At 31.4% G+C, this 24,955-nt stretch overlaps 1 protein-coding gene across 2 annotated transcripts in view; it reads right to left on the bottom strand.

Moving 5' to 3' along the window:
* Positions 1-24,587, bottom strand: part of LOC126771940 (protein lozenge-like) — a 45,885-nt gene extending 21,298 nt beyond the window's left edge. For both annotated transcript variants that reach the window (XM_050492117.1, XM_050492118.1), the window contains exons 1-3: positions 23,556-24,587; positions 11,333-11,572; positions 2,465-2,578 (exon numbers count right to left, since the gene is read on the bottom strand). In XM_050492117.1, coding sequence (XP_050348074.1) covers positions 2,465-2,578; positions 11,333-11,572; positions 23,556-23,667 — 466 coding nt within the window. In that variant the 5' untranslated portion in view covers positions 23,668-24,587. The remainder of the gene's footprint in view (positions 1-2,464; positions 2,579-11,332; positions 11,573-23,555) is intronic.
* Positions 24,588-24,955: the final 368 nt, after the last annotated feature.

Raw genomic sequence — 24,955 nt, 5'->3', positions numbered from 1 at the left:
TAATAAATAAGTTAATAACTAATATAATTTTACGAATTCGATTTGACCTAGCTACGGCTGAAGAAAGCGGCTGTAAGCAGCCGCTTTCTTCAGCCGTAACCGTTAACAATAACCGACAATCGTCTTAAGAGACGATTGTCGGTTATTGTTAACCGACTCATTTGATTCAAAGGAAAGTAACGCATGTATAAACTTTTTTCTGCTGATCTTTAACTGATAAAAAGTGCTTTTATAGATTTGTATTAGCGCACATTGGTGTTCCGATATAACTCAGCTGACTTTGTTTTTTTTTAATGAAACGCTTATTTTATGCTTCTTAATTAGATCAGAATGATTTTTTAACAGTATGTCACAAAATATATGACGTCATCTGAAATCAAATATGGCCGATTTTTTATCCATTAAGAAATCGTTCCGTAATTGTTTTTTTTTGGCTAAGCTCAAAACTCTTTTAATTTTAAGATTTTGTCGATCCATAATTAGTAAACCTTAAGATGAAATATCTTATATTGATAAATGCGCATTTAGTTGTTCAATAACATGTGTATTATTATCGGATATGTAAGATGTTTTTGAAGTTTGTCTCGACCATTCGTTTTCGTAAGTACAAAGGTGATCCAGAGCAGTTGCGTTGCGTGCGTGCAGCTTATTACTGGTATAATTTCACTATTGTTTGCCGCCGGCTCTGCTACTCCATATGGCGTAACGTGCTTTTTTTTCACCCGACAGCCAATTTCGATAGTTCGAGCCTTTTAAACAAGTCCTTAGTTTCGCGTGACTGCGTGGATTGCGATAGCGGAAGGCATGTATTATAATTTTCATCAACATCTTATTATTATTTTATTTCATAACACAAAATTGAAAAAAATATATAATAATTTAGATATATTAATAATAATATGTCCTCCAGGCCGATTTCGATCACGGCGGCCAATCTCAAGACAGATTAGCCAACTGGGATATTATAGTGCACAAGTGTGTGCGCAAACACAGGTGCACTCTCTCTTCCCTCACTCTGATAATCGGATGGGACGGCAATCCGACACGACCGGAAAGAGTTCAGGCAGAGGACCAACGGCTTTACGTGCTTTCCGAGTGTACACACTTCCATCTTCCAGACTCCGGGATGCTAGTGAGAATTTTCTGACAGAAAAACTCAATAACTTTTTGAACCCAGGACCTCCGGGTTTGCGCCCTTACATCAAGCCACTAGACCAACGAGGCAGTCAAGAGTTAGATATATTATATATTATACGATACAAATATATATTATAAGAAAATTGTTTTTTGAGATTGATTGTAGATAGACTAGGTAAGATAAAAGGAAATGTAACAAACGATTATTCATACATTGCTTTTTTTAATAACAGCTGCTTAATGAAGTAATGACTATTAAAAACATAAAGTGAATATAATCGTTTCGATAAAAAAAAACAACGTCAATACTATTATTAATTCCTGAGTGTCCTTCGCCGAATGACCCAACGATATATCACCATACCAGGTCCCGTGGGAAGAAAACAGTTATCTACTCGTAGATAGCAACGCCGCAACCACTGTATCGCGTATGAAATTTATGTATGATAATAATAGAACTGTCCATAAAATATTTTAATTGTTTACGTCTCTCGTGCGGTTTTTGTAACAGGGCATCGAATAATAACAAATTTTGCTCCGGGCAATGACATGTTCATCGATTTATGTTTAATTTAGTTTTATGTTAAATACGCATGATTATCGTTTAATAATTTGCGTAATTAAATGATTAGTTAATCACTATTTACGCTACTTATTTTTATAATAGAATTAAATAAATATGTTACTACTAAATATATATATTTCGTATGTATATTTAGTGTAATTTTTTTTTGAAATCATGAATTGTTCTTTTGAGGATGATGTAAGTAACAAAATATTATTCTAGGAATTAATAATCTTCATGCGATACAAGCGAATAGTCGAGGCAACGCTTGGATTCGTTTTACAAATAATATTTAACTGCCTCGTGGGTCTAGTGGCTTGATATACGACCGCAGATTCTGAGGTTCTGTATTCAAGCCTCAGGTCGAGAAAATAAAAGTTATTGGGTTTTTCTGTCGAAGAATCTCAGTATTAGCCCGGAGTATGGAAGATGGAAGTGCGTACGCTCCCGTACCTCGGAAAGTACGTTAAACGGTTGGTCCTGTGACTAAATTATTTTCGAAAGAGTCGGATTACAGTCCCACCAGATTTTGAGAGTGAGGGAATAAAGAGCGTTTGTGCATACACTTGTGCATTATAATATGTCCTTCGCAGTTGACTAATCTCTTGAGATTGGCCGCCTTGGCCAACATCGGTCAAGAGGACATCTAAAATATATAAAAATATAATATGCACCCTAGATAGATATAGGTATTTATAGTCGATTAGCTCTCGAAATAAGCTTAAGTATTAAAATAGTATATCTCGTTTCTTTTAAACTTACTTGTTTTAGATCGGGGCTCCCTTGGGCCGTCAACTGTTACTTTGATTGCTTTTTGGTATGTTGCTACTTGAGGTGGCGTCGTTGATACTGTGATTGTTAACGAAAAACTCTTCCCTGTAACCAAGTAAAAAATTACGTTAAAGTATATGTTCAATAATTAATTATTATTAATTTATTTAAGACACAAACGGATGACATTTATAAATCCTACATAAATATCTAAAACATTCTGTGTTTATTAATAGATGGTATTTACCATATTTATGACAACTGGCAAACTCATTAAAAAAAACTAGAAAAAGAAAAACAGATAAAAAACAGACTAACAAACATTAAAAATAAGGAGAGGGGTTTCAACCCGATTTCACGATTCAATAAAAAGTGCTTAAATTTAAAACTATTATAATAACGATAAACTAATAATAAAGAGACTAAAGCTTATATAAGATAGGATCTTAGTTATGTACTTTATTGTATATATAACATTTTGTATCAGTAACTTAACTAGCGATATGCAGAAAAATGTAGAGCCAGCTGGTTTAGTTACCAAAAAAAAAGTAAGTATATATATATTAATGTATATTTTTTATTTGTTTGAAGGTATGATTATGTTCTCCATAAAACCTATCAATAAATACGAGGTACTATTGAACGTAACAAGAAACTAAAAAAAATAAAATTTTTTAGCCATTTGCCCTCCACTGCAGGAAGAAAGCCTCCCCCCATAGAATGCCAACCATCCCGATCTTGTGCAGTTTCATCCATCCCGTACCTGTTACCTTTTTTTAAATAATCGGTCTACTTTGCCACAAAGCAAGTAAAAAAATGCGGTAAATATAATTTGAGGTTTTCAGCATCCAAAATTTTATTTACCGAGAAATTAGCGAGACATTGAAATTATCTAATTTAAATGTACATTAAATTAACAATGTCACTATTTAGGCAAGCCAGTAACAAATTCAAAATAGGTTGATGTATGTTAAATATTGTTGAATGACACCCTCACGTGTGTTGCACATCCCGAACTATTGCAAAACCGATAGGGTTGTCAACGAATTTTAATTCAAAAATCAATTTTAGAAAAAAAGTTTAATAAATACTTTAAAAATATGTTATGGCGTACTAATAGTATACTTAATCAATAATGTAATAAAAAAGGAAGTTTAGGTCCTAAAATTATGAACATGTTTAATATTTTTATATCGCATACAATCTAGATACATATTGCATCTATGAGTTTTAGGTTTATTGTTTTTTTAGTTTATGTATATGATCGGCAATAAATAAACGATCCTTTTGATTGTGATAGATCATCGATGTCCATCTCCAACATAGGTAAGGCTGTGGTTGGGTCGCCGACCTCCACAAAAACGTGTCTCTCATTTTCATACGTATATTGTATATTGACTTGTAAATGCGGACCGAGTTGGTATTTTTGCGTAAGTTTGATTTTAATCTTTAGTAAAGAAATTTGATTGTAACATTTAATCATCATATGCGTACCTAATGTACGCATATGATGATGACGAATGTTAAGTATACATCTGAAGTAATATATATATTATATTAACATATGGTATATGTTTTAACAATAACTGATTGTATGTTTATATAACGTGAATATAATTCGTGAAATTTAACAAAATGTGCAATATATCACTTATTTAGAGATACATAAAGATGATTTTTACTTCTTCCAGTAGGTGAAGTGTATATCTTACAAGTGACAGCCCTATGATCAGCCGATGGAAAATAGCGAGCTTTTTGGGCGCCCGATTTGCGGTCGCCAGTAATGAATGCACCGATAAATACGGAATAAAATTACAGTTAAAATGAGTGGATTAACATGTCTAATGCAGATAATTCGCGTGTAGCGCACTCGATTTAGTATAAATGATTGATCGGCCGAGCCGCTCGTACTATTTATGTATTCCTTTTCAGATTAGAAACGTGCTTAATAAGGAATATCATCGTCAATATGAATTCTGATATTTTAATTATTTCAAATTTTAATTATATTTATTATTTATTTATTTATTGCTTTGTAATAAAAATATTTCTCATCATTACATTGCTTGAAAGTTATATATGCTATGGAAAAAAAATATTTTTTTATGATCGATTAAATCTGTGTAAGCTATGAACAATTTTTATAATGGAATTGAATATTGAAATTAAAGCATAAAATATAATCTTAACAAAATTGTCTTTCTTTTTATAGAACGCTATATCCATGATGATAGTTAAGAATCGAAAAAAAAAATCTCTATAAATCGAAAATATTCAATATCGCTTTAGATCGGGCAAAGTGGAGGCATAGATGCAGGAAAGCAGACTCTGGCGTTACTAGGCCGGGAAAACGCTAGGCAGAAGGAGAAGAAGAAGAAGAACTAAAGAACTATCTCTTCCAGACAATCTTGGAGCTCAAAAAATAGATTCAAGACAATGTAGAACATTAATATGTGGTAGCAAGTCTGTCTTGGTAGGTACGGAAGGGTACCGGTAGACTACAGGCACAAGGGAAATAACATCATAATTCCCTAGGTTGGTGGCGCATGGGCAATGTCAGGACTGGTTAATATTTCTTACGACGTCAATGTCTGTGGGTGGTGGTGATCATTTACTATCAGGTATCATTTGCCTATCCTTTTATTCCTATTATAACATAAGTTGCTTTGACGTAATTGTACGATGAGACCCTCTGTGGGGGATAAAGTGGTCAGTTCAGCATTAACTTATTAATACTACGGCAAAATTAATTATTATAGATCTGATATTGAAAGTTAAATCATCACAGGGCCAAAAAATACATATCCATAATAACGTAAAATATTCGTAAAGTAAAACTAAAACAGGTTTAATTCTTTTTAAAATTATCTTTAACATTATAATTAAATATCAATTATTTTGATATTTTATTTCTTATCTCATTTTATATAATACTATTTTTAAAATAAATTATCATACCTACATACAAATAATAGATAGCTGATAACTACATCGATTTGTTAAATTTCATTGCGGTTTCCACCGATAACGATACATGTGCACACTATTTCCTGATATACGACGCGAGTTAAGACTTGTAATTATAATATTGCTATACGTGACATATATTCTGAATTAATTTATTTATATAATTATTGCATCTATAATCAATGACTTAAATTAAATCCAATATACATATATATTTTCATTAAAATTGAGTTTTCCAAGATCCTTATGTCGTCATCGTCAACCGTTAGGCACTCCTGTTATGGAATATCGATAAGACTGGAAATAAGTTTAGTGGTTGTTCTATTTTCGAAAAATCATTTAAATATGCAAACCCATTAAATATATCTAATTAACCTCTACATCAGATCCAGTAGTCGCAACTTTGTAGATAGTCGAGCTTTATAAAAACGTTCAAACTTGGCTCAAGAAGGACATAATTATTATAAATCATAGGTTTAAAAATAAAATTACTGTAATATATATAGATTTTTAAAACATCATGCAACATTATTTTCTGTTTCATTATATTCAAGACGCTGTCGCTATTGTCTCTCTGAATACATTCAGTTTTAGTAACAGCTGAGCAGCTCTTGAATCAATAAAAGTGTGGAGCAGTATTGTAATTAGATATATTATTAAAAGAAAACATTTTCAAGAGGAAAAATATTCTATGGAAAATCATGGTAACAAAATAAAATTTAAAAAAGTAAGCCAAAAATTGGCCTTGTCGTGATTAACTTAAATCTATAACTTGTGCGAACAAATGATTATATATATATATTGGATTATAAGTGCTTAATTTTAGAATGGTTTACGTAACAAGTTTGTAATAATGGAAGATTAAACTCAATCTGTGACCTGTATAAAGCTCTGAGTTTGATATTTTATATTTTCCGTCAGTGTGAGATCTCAATATCGGTGTCGCTTTCTCGTCACAAAGCAACATTAGAGTCGAAGGCGACGGCACATTTCAATACGAAAACAAATCACCATAAAACATTGGACGCTAAACTCCAAAGGCGTGTCGTGAACGATGTGAAATATTGCATTTAAAATCGCTATTAAACTTAATGCATTTCGCGTGATCACTCATCAACAGTTTAGGGCCTAACACAATACGCGCGAAGCTATAAAACATAACATTGTATTTGAACGGTCGTCTCCTGGAGGTGTTGAGAGAGCTGCGTGAAATATTCAATTATTGTGCGCGGGCGCAGGTGGGCCGTAGAGTGAGGGTAGGGAGGGAATGGCAGCCATCTTGATTTACGATCGAGCGTAAATCCTAAATGACATTTGTGAGAGAAGATGAGTCGCTTACCAATGCTTATGTAGTCAAGTATGACACGATTCCAGACAGATCATCTTCAAATTCGTCATATAATACCAATATTATGTACTTTCACAATATCAATCAATAAGAGTCATATAAATCTTTTATGACAAAAAAGCAGATATTATAAAACGTTGCAGACAAATACAACGAATAGTCTAGGCAAGGTTCATTAATCCCGTCTGTTCGCCATCAAATTGACTATGAGTGCACGAATAAAAAGAAAAGACAAAGTTGTATGATGATGACCGCTATACAAAATGATTTGGTCACACTCTGGTCACGACGTTTACGTGCCGACCGCTCGTTCCTAATTATGTGTTCAGTTTGATGACGAGAATGAGGAATGATTTTTTTGACAGAATTTGCGTAACATTTTTTGATTTCTTTTGAAATGTTTAGTCTCGATGATAAGTTATTATGACGTTCGATTTAAGTAACCTGTTGGTGATTAAAAAAATAAAAATTACTAAAAAATAAAACGAACTTTTGTATTGCAACAAATTAATTAATATTAAATTAAATAGTAATAAAATTTTCAGTTGTTTTTTTCCAAGTAAAAAATGTGTGTATGTATTTAGGAATTCATTTCAGATCAAATATAAACGAATGTTATGAATCATTACTTCGTAACAGATAAATTTTTTAGGAGATACCTCACATATCGATTATTTTTTTGTTCTAGATCGATATTAATAACAACAATATCAATATCCAAAATTAGTGCACGCCAGTGCCCGCCTGTCTGATCGCATCTCGTCGCATTAGTGCTGTTGTGATGTTATGTCACAACCATGCCACTTCACTACTGGTGTCGACTTACGTTCCTATCCAACCAGATAAAGTTCACAAAAAATGCATCCTATGATGCACTAAAATCAACCAAAAAATACTTTGATATCCAAATCAAAATGAGATTTTTAATTAAAACCTGTTATGGGACACAGTCATATTAATAATGTTAGTAAAATAAAAAAGCCGAGATGGCCTAGTGGTTAGAACGTGTGAATCTTAACCGATGATCGTGGGCGAGCACCACTGAATTTTCATGAGTATAATTTGTGTTTATAATTCATCTCGTGCTTGACGGCGAAGGAAAACATAGTGAGGAAACCTGCATGTGTCTAATTTCATTGAAATTATGCCACATGTGTATTCTAACAACCCGCATTGGAGCAGCGTGGTGGAATAAGCTCCAAACCTTCTCCTCAAAAGGGAGAGGAGGCCTTAGCCCAGCAGTGGGACATTAACTGTCTGATACTGTAGTAAATTAAGCAAAAATTCTGATTTTGCACAATAACGTATATGAAAATACTTTAATTTTGTATTTTATTCGATGACGGAGAAACAGTAATGTCTATTGACAAATAAAATTAGTGCTTAAATGAAGTGGCTTCAGGTCACAGGTCACATTCAAATTCCCTTTAAAGTAAAGGGAAAATTAAGAAACATTAGACCTGTTTGTCATGTTTGGATCGGAGTATTTTGCCACTAAGGTACACCATTTAGTTAGGACAATTGAGATATACGAGTCAACGAATAGATCTATGGATATATTACGCAATTAGTATACAAAAAAAGTTTAAATGTAGCACCCGATCTGTCGATATCAATCTGAAAGGGAACCAATTATCATAGTACCATTACAAGACAAACGTTAGGCGTAAACGTGGAAAGCCAAGCGGAAAAAAGAAAAACATTACATGACAAAAAGAGACTAAGTTGATCCTAAAGAAATGGGATATTAGAATAATGATGTTAATTTTTGTATTTTATTTGCTAGACATACTTTTCAATTATTCCTATAAGTCTTATATGTCTGTGATACAGCTTTTAGAGAATATCATAATGAAATTTATTTATTTATTTAAGATCAGATACACCTGACTGTCACACATTTTCAAATATATAGTAAAGCCTTACTAAAATATGGTTATATTTCTATATTGCTAGAGCGCGTCATTAGAATTATACTAAAAATTCAATCAGTAGGGTTATTCATTAAAAACAAACTTGAAACACCGCAGTGAATAGTCCTGAAATGTCAGAGAGCGATATGCGACATTGACCATAATAATTATTACGTTTCAAGAATACACGCATCAAAAATTTGAGTTTTTTTTAAGTTTGCAATGTGTGTTGTGTGATGTAATATAACGAATTAATTAAATTTTTATATTCCAAAATACATATTTTAATTATAACATCATGAACTTATTTTTAACTTTCCGTCGTACGACTATAAATATATCGACGATACTAAAGTAGCATTATAGAGGCGGGAATAATGAGCCAACTATATTAATAATTATGCAAATCAAATTAATTGCGTAATCATTTTATTGAAACAAATTTATATAGCTTTTAGTAATAGGATGAAATGTATTTCTAACTTGTTTGAAAGGTATTACAAAATATAGAAATATGGCTATTTGCTAACGAGTTTTTTTAAATACAATCGATAATAGATCTCGATTAAGCAAATACTATCTAAATTGTCACAATTTTTGAAATAAATGACGTTTTGAAAATAGCAATATCAAAACAAGTTTCAAATGTCACGTTATATTAATAAATGTATGTATCACGTCTGAAATACGATATATATGAAGTCTTATGTATCCAAGTGTGCAAGGACAGTCATGAAATATAGCCTTATGTATAGTACTGACCAGTCAAAGACGTTAAGAAAATCTCCGTGATTTTACAACTTACAAGCCCATGTGGGTAATGGCGGAGATGCGTGCGCGCAATACAATGGAACAGTAAAGCGCGAACGTCGTTTACTGCCTGCGGTTTGGAAATTAAAATTCGAAGTTCTGATCTGTGATGGAGAAAGTTCTGGGCTGGCTCAGAGTCGAATTATATTGAATATCTCTCTTTATGTGCTGTATTTAAATCGCAAGTCTATATTGATATTAAATTTTTCTATAATTATTGTTGAATTGTAAATGTGAAATTGTTATTTTTTTTTCTGCGAAAACAAGCAAATCGTTAAAATAAATATACTTTGGATGTGTGTGATGTGATCGTTTATTGAAAAACGGATTCAGCTAAATAGGGTAATTTAAATCTAAAATATAATATAAAAACTGCTCATTAATTAATTTACCGTCTAACCGCTTACTATAACTAAAATAAAGTTTATTAAAATGTTTAAAACACAATGTAGAGTTATTTATGTATGATTTTGTTTGCTTATGTTATTTGCTACCTCTTCGTCTTCACGCATTACATAAAATCCGATAGTTAAAAATATTGGCCACATATTTAAAGCCCACGTGACATATCTTAGTTATTTTAGTTTTTAATTGATTCACGATATTTAAATATAAATATACGTATTGTTTAGCACAAGTAATAAAGCGGAAAATATTATATAAAATATATGTGTATAAAATAATTATTCATTTTGAATGTTATGCCAGGAAAGTAACAAATACAAGCTTCCATATATACAATGAATATAATATAATGTAACGCTTTGTTTCTCAACGCACGATAGTTATTTTTTTATCGCATTTAGAGGCTAATCATAAGGCATTAATCGCAACACCGCTTAACTGTTTTTTAAGGTTTCAACTTTCTCTTAGCTAACTTGATTATTATAAACATTTTATTATTAAATCTCTTTCACCATTCTTAACTGTTCTTGCACCCGTAAAAATAATGAAACGTATCCAGTGCATTATAACACACATTTCTAAATTTAGTGTGGAAACGTTATTACGGACAAGCTTAACTAATACAGTAGAGGATAATAATTGGTTAATCTAGCGATGGTCATTGTTAGGGTTGCCAGAAACATGTCACGTGTCTCTTTACAACAGATAATAAAATCATATTTTAAATGAAAATTTTAAGCAAACAAATGAAAATCGTCTTTACATCCAATTGTATGTATTATTAATAGGATTACAAGGATTATATATTTTTTTCTCGGCAAATAAAAAAAATACGAATATGAGTATTAAAAGATTGAAAATTTCTTGATTACCGTGATCGTTTTTATTTTATATCATATACACTATTGCACTATTTGGAATCACGCAGTAATTTAGCCATTGTATAAGTTCTTGTAAATATTAAAAAGGATTTTTTTAACTTAATTTATAATAAAATTGTAGAGAAATAGAAATATTTGTGTACCCTGGTTTTGCTGTCAACCTTTGGTCAGCGGCTAGATCGCCATGATTTGCTGCTACTGCCTAATAACAGGCTTATGGATTTTATTGTCGCGTCCTACTTGTACTGTTCCAGCGTCCATCGGATGGCACTTCGATTTTCATTGCCTAATTGACTTACATTTACTATTGATCATTTAACCTTCCAGTTAGTAGTAAAGGTAAACTTAACCAAAATACTTGTATTGTAAAGGATGAATAATAATTGGTTCAGAATAAAATAAAATTGTTGTCATTTCCATTTGGGTAAAATTTGTTTGTAACTTGTACAACAAAGTTCAACAAATGTTCTAAATATTAAAAAAAATAAGAATAAGTTTTAATACATATGAATGAATGAGTATTAAAAAAACATACCTCTCCCGCTCCTTCCGACAAATCGGAGGTCATTGAACTTAGCAACCCTGTTCTTCATCACAGCTGTGTTGTTTCTCAGTTCTGCGGAGCAGTTCTCGTCGTTTCCCGCCCGCACCGTGACCTGCGTGCCGTCTAGCACGTCACCAAGGGCCACTACCTTGAAGCCCCCAGGCAACGTCTTATTCGACCGCCAGTGTTGCGGCAGCATTGAACACATGTAGTCTGGACTGCCGGTCCGTACTGAGAACAAAATATTACTATTATTGATATTGAGAACTCTTGCGAGAGAGAAGAACTTATTAATATTAAAATATATATTCCTACACAAAATAAAAATATTTGAGATTTCGATACAAAGATTAAACGGTCAGATACCGTTTCATTTGACTTTAATAAAAAAAAGCTGTATCAAGTCTGTTTTTTTTAAACATATATTTATTAATATCCCACACATAATATGCTATTTTAATCGTTTGTAACGTCCTTCGTCAACGTGTAAGACCATATACTAATACGACATATATGACAAACAATTGTATTAAATCGTCAGTAGGAGGAAAGACAATAAAGATTTATCCATTAATTGATAAACATAATTATTGTACTTCTAGTGTATTAATAAAAAGTTTCTGGTAAAAACGTTTTATAATATTACGATAAATGTTTGGGTGTTTGTAATTTAACAGAAATATTGTAAATTGAAGAATAACATAAAATTATTACGTTTAACTCATAAGTGAATAGAGGAAACTATGTACGATAATAACATTGGCAATTTGATACCTGTCTAATATTCTAATATAAAAAATATATGATGGCTCAGTGGCTATCGTAACCGAAACTTGCAGGTGAATAACTGAATTTGCATATGCCTAATTTTTATTTATAATTCAGCTCGTGCTAGGCGGTTTAGGAAAACCTCGTAAAAATGGAGGCGGTTAAAAATAAACAAACATCCACTCATCAAACGCATAGGAGCAGCGTGGTATAAGGTCCAACCTTTTCGTACGAAAGAAACCTTTAGCCTAGCAGTGGGATATTTACAAACTGTCAATTAAAACTGGTAAAATGATTTCGTGATAAGTTGTCATGAAATATTCACTATCTAATTTGGTTCTTATATCTAAAAAATAATAATCGGTTATAATTGCTTACTCATTTTAAGATTACTCGCAGATTCATCTACACGTGTCTAATGGCGATGTTTTACATCAACATGATATACTACTACTGAATATTACTGAATAATTGAACCATTTTTATAATAACTAATTAATTGAGTTATTTCTATACTTTTAACGAATGGAGTCCCATATTTACTAATAAACTGAATAATCTAAATAATTAGTTGTACCTATCTATACACATGGAACATATTTAATTGGAAATACCATAAAAATTAGATTAAACGAGGAAAATCATGTCCATTTAATTTATATAGCTCATTGCACCTCGTATCGTCAGGTCACATTCGTTATAAATTGACAGTTATGCCACTAATGATAAAAATATGTCAAGCGTATGTTATCTATCCGACTTTACCTGCATAGACGTTATATACATATATATAAATAAAACCATTTAAAATTTCGTGTCGCAGTTTAAATTAATAGTATGCTAAATTGCATAAAATTATTTCAAATGTTTTTTTTTTTCGAGATGTGTGTTTGTCTTAATTATAATTCTCCCCACGACCTTCTTTGTCTAGTGATCTACATATACTTGACCCATTTGCCTATCTTTACTATCTTACTATACTACCTTACTATATTTATACTATGGAGATTTCTTTTAACGGAAAAACTTATATATTAGGTTTTTTCGCTAAAAGAATCTCCATAGCATGCCGAATACGAAGTTATTATTGGATGCCTCAGAAAGAACGTAATATACGGCTAATTCCATCCAATCGTGTCGGCTTCCTGAGTGGCCAAAATTTGTCATGAGGACGTCTTCAGCAAGATGAAGAAATATTTAAATGTTGTCTCCGGAAATGTTTAGTTATAAAGTATTAATTCCTGATTCAAAAATGAGCAATTATAAATTTACGTAACAACTAAAGCCGTTTTAGTATGCGGTTTAACACAGTACCGTCGAATTTCTTAAAAACCAAGATAGCGGTATCGGGCATGAAAAAACATTAATAGTTTAACTGTGGTTTCTCTATTTACGGAAGCCCGGGCTATGTACAAATTATAGGCCGCAAGCGTTACTGCGGTTGACGCTTGATAAAGGGCTATAGTTGCTTCTTCACTAGTGAATCTTCAATTTTTAAGGGAAAGCGGCTAATTGATCTCCATTGATTTGATTACTATTCGTTTATTAAAATAAGCGCTCAAATAATAATTAATATAATTTGCGCCTTCACCATGCCACCATTTATACCATACACCATTTATACTTGAAGGAGAAAGTATACAAAGATGAAGGTTTTACGAGAACAGAAGAGACTACTAAACATTACTATAACGTAGTAGTCAGTTAAATAATAGGCGCAAAGTATGCAATATAATATAATAATGCAAAATGATACACCACTTTTTTAATTTTTACTAAAAAAAAAGATGTGCTAGTTTAAATTTCGAAACAAAATATACGAATATTTTTGTGATTGCTATACCGGCAAAGGAATTATAATTCTAAAACGGAACTCCATATGCATACCTGTCAGGCTCTAAGCTGGTTTTGATTGTGGTTGTTTTATTTTAAGCGTGGTATAGTAAAATATTAAGTGTAATTGGTACTACAGGATTCGACTAGCAATAAGAATTAAAATTTAATTCCAAAAACTATTATATTTCTTGGTTAGGAAAGTAAATGGAGTTGCACTAACAACAGATTAAGGCAATGAACTAATTTGTTTTTTTTTAAATTAATGTTTTTGTTAAGTTTATGATAAAATTAAATTTATTTTTTGTATTATAAAACTATTTAAACTATGCACATTTTATTTTTATCACACAGGGCTATCAAACTGTTTATTATGAATATTGTCTATCATTATATTTTAAAGATATGGTACATAATATATTATGTTAATTTGTATCAACAATATATAACCTTAAATATTTGTGCCACGGTTCAATATTCGGCCGTAATATGAGTAAGTCGATATATGTCAAAAAAAGTTTGCGTAATGTTCATATTTTATGTATTTTTACCCTGTTTTACCATACATCCATGTTAACATACTGTTTATAATTTTAATCTGGAATTGTAAATTTTCGTAATATCAACTATTATTATCAATAGTTATGATTTAACTACGAAGTATGATCACGTGTTCTTGTTTCGCAAGGAAAATAATATTAATTACAACACAGTCATGTAGAATAAATAAATAAGTCCTAAATTCATTGACAATTAATTATTTAATAAAAAAACAAAATCAAAATATACTGCATTTCAATTATGCACATATAGCATTTCTACTGATAATAAGTAAGAGTAAGGGTATTTTAGAAAGCATAATATAAATTTGAAAATATTGTCAAGATATGCAATATAGTTGGGTTTATTTCAACAACTTCGAAGATGCATGCATTTTATTCTATAAATTAATTGAAAATCACTTCCATACTCCGAATGAATATTCTATTTTGTACACGCATTCAAATCCGAGACAATAAAATAGTTTTGTTTAAAAATATTTGCAAACATACAAAGTGAAAATACCTTTTAGGTACCACAAAAATTGGGTGCTTATATAAAAATTTCTACAGCTAGCAATTTGTATGATTAAAGTCATGAAAATATATTTAAAAAAAATCTTATGCGTTTTTTAAATTAACTTATATTTAAAATCATTCGTTATTTTTACATAATTAATTAATCTAAATAATTAGTTGTACCTATCTATACACATGGAACATATTTAATTGGAAATACCATAAAAATTAGATTAAACGAGGAAAATCATGTCCATTTAATTTATATAGCTCATTGCACCTCGTATCGTCAGGTCACATTCGTTATAAATTGACAGTTATGCCACTAATGATAAAAATATGTCAAGCGTATGTTATCTATCCGACTTTACCTGCATAGACGTTATATATATATATAAATAAAACCATTTAAAATTTCGTGTCGCAGTTTAAATTAATAGTATGCTAAATTGCATAAAACTATTTCAAATGTTTTTTTTTCGAGATGTGTGTTTGTCTTAATTATAATTCTCCCCACGACCTTCTTTGTCTAGTGATCTACATATACTTGACCCATTTGCCTATCTTTACTATCTTACTATACTACCTTACTATATCTATACTATGGAGATTTCTTTTAACGGAAAAACTTATATATTAGGTTTTTTCGCTAAAAGAATCTCCATAGCATCCCGAATACGAAGTTATTATTGGATGCCTCAGAAAGAACGTAATATACGGCTAATTCCATCCAATCGTGTCGGCTTCCAGAGTGGCCAAAATTTGTCATGAGGACGTCTTCAGCAAGATGAAGAAATATTTAAATGTTGTCTCCGGAAATGTTTAGTTATAAAGTATTAATTCCTGATGCAAAAATGAGCAATTATAAATTTACGTAACAACTAATACCGTTTTAGTATGCGGTTTAACACAGTACCGTCGAATTTCTTAAAAACCAAGATAGCGGTATCGGGCATGAAAAAACATTAATAGTTTAACTGTGGTTTCTCTATTTACGGAAGCCCGGGCTATGTACAAATTATAGGCCGCAAGCGTTACTGCGGTTGACGCTTGATAAAGGGCTATAGTTGCTTCTTCACTAGTGAATCTTCAATTTTTAAGGGAAAGCGGCTAATTGATCTCCATTGTTTTGATTACTATTCGTTTATTAAAATAAGCGCTCAAATAATAATTAATATAATTTGCGCCTTCACCATGCCACCATTTATACCATACACCATTTATACTTGAAGGAGAAAGTATACAAAGATGAAGGTTTTACGAGAACAGAAGAGACTACTAAACATTACTATAACGTAGTAGTCAGTTAAATAATAGGCGCAAAGTATGCAATATAATATAATAATGCAAAATGATACACCACTTTTTTAATTTTTACTAAAAAAAAAGATGTGCTAGTTTAAATTTCGAAACAAAATATACGAATATTTTTGTGATTGCTATACCGGCAAAGGAATTATAATTCTAAAACGGAACTCCATATGCATACCTGTCAGGCTCTAAGCTGGTTTTGATTGTGGTTGTTTTATTTTAAGCGTGGTATAGTAAAATATTAAGTGTAATTGGTACTACAGGATTCGACTAGCAATAAGAATTAAAATTTAATTCCAAAAACTATTATATTTCTTGGTTAGGAAAGTAAATGGAGTTGCACTAACAACAGATTAAGGCAATGAACTAATTTGTTTTTTTTTAAATTAATGTTTTTGTTAAGTTTATGATAAAATTAAATTTATTTTTTGTATTATAAAACTATTTAAACTATGCACATTTTATTTTTATCACACAGGGCTATCAAACTGTTTATTATGAATATTGTCTATCATTATATTTTAAAGATATGGTACATAATATATTATGTTAATTTGTATCAACAATATATAACCTTAAATATTTGTGCCACGGTTCAATATTCGGCCGTAATATGAGTAAGTCGATATATGTCAAAAAAAGTTTGCGTAATGTTCATATTTTATGTATTTTTACCCTGTTTTACCATACATCCATGTTAACATACTGTTTATAATTTTAATCTGGAATTGTAAATTTTCGTAATATCAACTATTATTATCAATTGTTATGATTTAACTACGAAGTATGATCACGTGTTCTTGTTTCGCAAGGAAAATAATATTAATTACAACACAGTCATGTAGAATAAATAAATAAGTCCTAAATTCATTGACAATTTATTATTTAATAAAAAAACAAAATCAAAATATACTGCATTTCAATTATGCACATATAGCATTTCTACTGATAATAAGTAAGAGTAAGAGTATTTTAGAAAGTATAATATAAATTTGAAAATATTATCAAGATTTGCAATATAGTTGGGTTTATTTCAACAACTTCGAAGATGCATGCATTTTATTCTATAAATTAATTGAAAATCACTTCCATACTCCGAATGAATATTCTATTTTGTACACGCATTCAAATCCGAGACAATAAAATAGTTTTGTTTAAAAATATTTGCAAACATACAAAGTGAAAATACCTTTTAGGTACCACAAAAATTGGGTGCTTATATTAAAATTTCTACAGCTAGCAATTTGTATGATTAAAGTCATGAAAATATATTTAAAAAAAATCTTATGCGTTTTTTAAATTAACTTATATTTAAAATCATCCGTTATTTTTATATAAATAATTAACGTTTAAAGGTTTTTTTTTATAGTATAGGTAGGCAAACGAGCATATGGTCCACCTGATGGTAAGTGGATACCAACACCTATAGACATTGGCATTGTAAGAAATGTTAAGCATAGCTTAAATCGCCAATGCGCCACCAACTTTGGGAACTAAGATATTATGTACCTTTTGGCTGTAAATACACTGGCTCACTCACCCTTCAAACCGGAATACAACAATACCAAGTACTGCTGTTTTGCGGTAGAATATCTGAAGAGTGGATGGTACCTACGCATACGAGCTTGCACAAAGCCGTACCAGTGAAACCTACGATCATATTAGTTATTGTAATTAATTACTTAGAAACGGACGATCTAAAGGGTTTTGTATTTGGCCTAATCTCAATCAAATATATTTACATCAACTCAAATAAGCAGCACAAATAACTTTAAAAACTGCTTTATTCGCCTTTATGGAGGGATTGCTTAAAATATTTAGCTTGAACTAACATTGTTCAACAAAGAAGTTCTAATAAAAGAATAAGAAGTTCTAAACAGAAAAACAATACTATTGTTCTTTTAAAAAGGAAATATTTTTTTTTCGAATGGACATTTTTTTGGCTTATTTATAGTAATTATGTTCTTGCTAGCAAATTCTATGCATCCGTCTGGTCATACTTAATGCCCAGAATAAAATAAAAATTTAAGGCATGAGATTCCATTTTTCAATCAATGCACTTTTGAGGTCGCTTATGTAACTGAATACTGTTACTGGGGTTTTTTGTTTAACAGATATTTTGTCCCAAATAGGCTTTGTAGGGTTAAGTTATGGCGAGAGTGTTGGTTAATTCAAAACATTTAAAAAAGAAAATAATTCGTTAACGTCTCATTCTTGTCTTCTATTAAGCTTTAATTGCTGAGTATATTCCACCACACTGCTTCTGTGCGGGTATTGTCATACGGCAGTTTTTTATTACGCAACACATATCGATTGCTTCACATCTACGTGTTAATTTTTTTGTACCTTCTTCTTTCTTAGTTCAAACCCTCTTCCCAGTTCAGCTGGGGTCGGATCTCCTTGTACATCTGCGCCAGAGAGCTCTGTTTTGGGTTGTCTGTGTACTCAGATTCTCTTTCTGGGCCTCTTTTTGTATGTTTGACCACCATGTTGCGGGCGGTCGCCCTCTTCCCCGCGGTCGGTCCGGGATATTTAAGGCTTTCTTGATAGGATGATCATCGTTACGTCTCAAGATATGGCCGTACCAGCGCAGTCGACATTCCTTCAATTTTTTACAATTGGTGTTACCTTGAACGATCCCCTGACATACTCTTTAATTTTTTTGTACCATTTCGGATATTATATCTTTCCTCTACATCTCTTAAGTTTTCTAATACTCGCTGCTGTCAGGCGTCAAGAAAAAAAACACGAATGCAAAAATGCATAATTGATAGCAAGGCAAAAAATATCTCCAAGCAGATAAACATCCGTATATATAGATATATTATCATTATAAAGACAAAAATATATTCAGTTGAATACAGTTAATAGCGTTAGGAAAGAGTGGATATATTGTAGGAAGATTAAAATTTTGCCTTTTAAATTATTTTGAAGTAGTTTCCGCCCGCGGCTTCGCTCGGGTGGAAAGGAGTGGGAGGTGTTAGGTACCCTATATCCTTTTCTGTATCCCTGATAATGTGTATGCCAAATATCATGATGACCGGTTGAGTAATTAAGACGTGGCAGCGTAACAAAAAAACTCACTTTCGCATTTATAATATTAGTAAGGATTTCATTAATAGTTGTACTAAATATTTATACTTATAAAAAATCAATTTCGTTTTGCATGAACGTGCAAGGCTGTCACTAAAAATTAGCGTAGGAACCCTAGGGTTCGATGTTTCGTCTTTTAGGTCGCTACACACTGAAACATAGATAAATCGTTTCTTTTTCTTTTTGACTTTGTTACTACATATTCTGGTGTACTCTGTTCTAAACTTCAGAAGAGTGTTATTTATCACATTTATTTAGGTAGGGAAACAATTAAAAATAATCTTTTTTTGAGTAGTATTTATAAAATAATAGGATTTAATTGAATGTTATTTTCATAATGGACATTCTACCGAGAAGAACAGGCAATAAGTGGTAGATTTATAACAATCAATAGGTAAGTGAAACGCTTTTACATTGAATAAAGATTTTTGAATTTAAATAAAGTCAGTATTCATTATTTTCCATACAGTTCAGTTTGTATGTATCATATGGAAATCAACGATTACGAACACCATGCTATTTATAATCTATATATTCTTGCATTGTGCAATTATTCATGTTATTCATGTGTTGTAGTATTTTCAGTACAAAGATTTAAATTATAGAAAAAGTTAAAATACCTACAGAATCTGAATATAGAAACAAGAATTTTGTTTCAGGAAGAATGTATTGACTTTGTGGAGTCGGAAACTTGATCCTATAATGACTCATTAGATGATAACACACTTTGGAAATGAAAATATAGGCCCATAGCGTCTAGACCATCAAATACTAATACAAATATAAACAATTACATTATCATTTAATAAGTGAATTTATCGTTTTATCACAATATTATTTATTTTTTAAAAAGTTCGCATAGATGACCAATTTATGGTATAATAAAATAATTATTGCAAAGTTGAAGAAAAAAATAAATCGACATAACATTGTAAAGAAAAAATGTTTTATAAAAAAGTACAATTTTGCTAAGTTTCGTTCCGAATCGACCGTAGAATTTTGATAGTCAATAAGTAAGTGTAGGTACACTTATATTATTAATATAGGTATATTATATAAATATTTTGACATTGATTATCAAAATGTTTTATATTATTGTAAAAAGTAAGTAACAGCTTGTGAATGTCCCACTGCTAGGCTAAGGCCTCCTCTCCTTTTTTGAGGAGAATGTTTTGTTAGCTTATTCCACCATCTGCTCCAATGCGAGTTAGTGGAATACACATGTGGCAGAATTTCAGTGAAATTAGACACATGCTGGTTTCTTCACGATGCTTACCTTCACCGCCAAGCACGAGATGAATTATAAAAACAAATTGAGCACATTAGCATTCAGTGGTGCTTGCCCGGGTTTGAATCCACGATTATCGGTTAAGATTCATTCTAGCCTCTTGTAAATGTACATAATATTGTTGTAATTTCTCTATTTCGTTAATAGAGTTTCAACATACGTATTAGTAACCCAAAGTAAAATGCCGTAACATCATAGAGCCATATGAAAATAATAATACGAAAATACCCAAAATATACTAGTTGAGAAGTTTTAATACCTTGGGTTGGTTGTATACCTTTTCTAACAGAGTATCCTACAGAAATGAATATTCCTCTTATGGAACGTTAATTGAATACGATTAAAGTTTATATATATACATTCATATCTAAAATAGAAAAGAAGTACATATCCAGAAGATTTCATGCCATTAATAGGAACTTGTCTTGTTGTGAAGTCTTTGATTTGGTTATAAAGCAATTAAATTGAGAGCTCATTACCGTTAAGTTGTATGTTTTAACTTTTGCAAGAGTGGTTTATATTTTACATAATCGAAAGCCTTAGATAAATCGGATGTTTCCAATTGAAAAAGATGTTGATTAAAAATATTTTATTCAAATATGGGAGTATAAAAATAGGCCTATAATTGTAACGATAGATTTTGTTTCCAGTACATCACTTATATTATAATAAATCAGGAAATTAAATTATTTTCAAAAATTAAAAATTAAGGCGTTGGTATAAATGCTATATATATTTATGTTATATAACTTGAACATTACACAATTTTGGACTAAAGAATTGTTTGTAAAATGTGATACATTAGATACTGGAACTGTATTTTTTTAGAGTAGATATGGAGACACTAATTCGAACAGCCTGACCTCATTAGCTCTCATTGAACGGACTCATTATCATGAGTGCCTTTCGTCCTTTCCTCGACAAATTGTCGCTAATTGTAATGTGCTTTGTTAATGTGATTACACGTGATTTGAAGATTGTGGCAGCTTGTTTAATTCAAGAGAAATTGGAATTAAAACTAATATATTAATTAAGAAATATGTAGTAATTTAATTTTAATTTGTTTATAGATATACAAATAAAGGAACCTCCGGCACTACTCGCGGTAGAGCCTTGAAAACGTCACCCGGGGAATGTTCTACTGATATCCAAGGAACTCAGGACCATGGGATTTGTAGTTATAAGTTAGCCACTAGACCAACGGGGTTATAATAATTTGTTTCAAACAAATGCACTCAAAAATAGTATCTTTCAAAATTGATTTTTAGAAACTAGTAAAAATGCTGCATTTTTAATAACAATAGAAAGCTTTGAACGAATTTTTGTGTTAAGTAAAATCACTATATGTAAAGATATGCGTTGATGTCTTTTGTAAGAAGCAATATTATCTAAAACATCGAATTAAAGTTAAATTCAAACACTAAATAACACGTTAGAAAAATAATAAACGTTAACTACAAACTATAATTGATAGACTCATGAAGTAACGATTAGTAACGGACCGAAAACGGATCTAACATTTCAAAATAGATAATATAATCTTTTTTTTCGATTATTTATAATTTAATTAACTATTTATAGCACACAATAAATTATAAAAATTTGAGTTTTCTGTTTAAATAAAAAAACCTAATTCTGGGTTTTTTCGTAATTCGACACGATACTACTTAGAATTTCCCTGGAAAATCTCGTCTGGAAATACATAATAGTACAAGTACTTACTTACAAATACTTACTTACAAATACTTACTTACAAATACTTACTTACAAATACTTACTTACAAATACTTACTTACAAATACTTACTTACAAATACTTACTTACAAATACTTAAAAAAGAACGATTTACAAAATAAAAAAATAAAAATGATTATGTACAATTTTCTAACAGTTTTGTAATGTTTACCTTTTTTATTGAATTTTTATGAATTATTATGAATTTTAGCTAAAAAGTATGGAGGCACAAAATATTTACGTTTACGAATTAGCAATCTCGTATACGTCATTAGTTTTAATGAAGTTATAAATATTCAGGTCAAACACGTGTGGAGGGCGTCATTAAAACAAACGATTATGTCAAAATAATAAGTAAAACTGTTGCATTAGAAAATAATTTAATTGTTGCAAGCACAAGTCATTAAAAAATAATAATAATGCGGGAATAGACGAGTAAATTTTCATTCACTGAGACAAAGGCATAGGTTATTGTCTGTCTCCTGCTGGAAAATACTAATAAAAACATTAATGTTTTGTGGTAGGACTAGGCTAGTTCTAGTTCAACTAGCCGATACTTTTATAAGTGTTTGTGCAGGATGCTTAATAAAAAAATATATTTTATAAAATAATTACTAAAACATTAAATTTAAGTAGCACATACATATGTACATAATGATTTAAACCGTACAGTCAAAAACTTTGTCTTTGTATTTACAAAGTACATTATGTATTATAATAGACATGAGACATAACTTAGACAAGTAAGTATTACTTTGTTTAATGTGTTAAAAAAACATAATCTTAATAGGAGAAAAACACACAAGATACCATTTTAGTTTAAGAGTAAATAAGCAAACAATCTACACTTAGTATAAACAGTGTAGTAGCAGCACACTGATTTACTATTTCGTAATTCCTACACCGAATTACAACAACAAAACAACAAAAGGTAATGTGCGGCAATTTGTTTTCTTTATTTACCATGATAAGTCAATATATAGCTTCAACGATCTGTGCACATATGTACTCGTACATAATTATTAAGAAATTTTAATGACAGTTCTCAGTATAAACATACTGAGAACTGTCATTAAAATTTCTTTTTTATTGTCTGTTTGAAAAGAACATAAGATGTGAAATTGTTTACCGAGGTCAGGATGTTCGCCGAGCGTTTCGTCGATGATGGACTGGAGCCACCAGGGCTCGAGCTCGGCCATCTCGCGGCGCCGACGGCCCCTGGACTCGTACGGCAAGTGCATCCTTCAATGCAGCATCACACCCTCGCCCTCTTCTTTACTCTTTTTACTGGCAAAGTTCTACAGGAATCGAATTGTCTCTCTGATTTTTATCCACCGTAGTTAGGAAATATGTTGAATTAAATTCTGGTGACGATATTTTGATTGTAATATTTTATTCTACGCGTACACTTTCACTGCGCCTGCGCATGACCTTTATGCCGATGAGTAATTTATTGTCACATTCAAATCCTTCAAAGAATTTTTGGCGACGATCCAAAATTTTTTCCTCTTTATTATTTATTGAACTGTCACTTCTGTACACTGTTGGATTTTGTTGCTTAATATAATGAGTATTGTTATTGTTCGTATGTTGTCGTATAAAGAGATCTTTAATTTACGTTATATTAGTTGCCTATTTATCAATATAATATATTTAATTAAGCAAATTTAACAAACAAGTTCACTCGCGTTCGATATAGTATTCAACGAAACGATGTAAACAATCACGTACATTAATATATTTTTTCCTTAACTCAGTATTTACGTATACTAGCGGGAATCAGGGCAGACCTTGAAGTTTGTTTCAACTTAACTTTCGTCATTTTATGTGAGTCACGAATCAAGAAGCTCAGCACGGATCTATCCTAAATATTATCTATCACTAAGCCCGAGCTACCTACTATGTTCCAAGAAGCGCGCGTAATATCTCGACGTAAGAATACGCACGCTCTGTCAATATCAGCTGACGATGAGTGGATTTAATTATTCAAGATATTTCCCCGCGCTTTGCGTCAGCGCCGGTTTCCTAATCGAGCGTTATATTTTTTGCAAACAGAGTCAAACGTAAGTCCCGCGCCGGCCACAGGTATTTACCGCGTACGTACCGCGAGGCAATGAGTCACGCAGCGTGTGTCGGAGGCTGCACGCGTGTTCACCGCTCGCGCGACTCTCTACTACTGAGCCGCCGCCATTCTGTCACTCGCTGCCTCCATTCTCTGCGGTCAATCTGCGGTCTGGCCACGCTTCATTTGCCGGGAAAATATGCGCTGCTCTTCTCTCGCTCGGGCTACTGCTACTGTTCAGTAGTGCGAGCGAGAAGCGCGCAAGTTTTATGCTATCAAATATTTTTGTTTAGTTCCATTGTTGAAAGGGAAATATAATGATGTTTTTCATTCTGAAGCAGTGCTTCGTATCTCGCTCTCGTAGTGCGTTGGCTGCGGTCAGTGCTGAGAGAGACGTCTATATAGATTAGCTCTAGTCTTCTAATTAAATGAAGTTTCAGCGAGATGAATATAAGTTCAGTTTATTG

Source organism: Nymphalis io, chromosome 11 (genome assembly GCF_905147045.1).
Source record: "Nymphalis io chromosome 11, ilAglIoxx1.1, whole genome shotgun sequence".
In the NCBI taxonomy this organism is placed as follows: Eukaryota; Metazoa; Arthropoda; class Insecta; order Lepidoptera; family Nymphalidae; genus Nymphalis; species Nymphalis io.
This window is presented reverse-complemented; position numbering and strand designations above follow the sequence as displayed.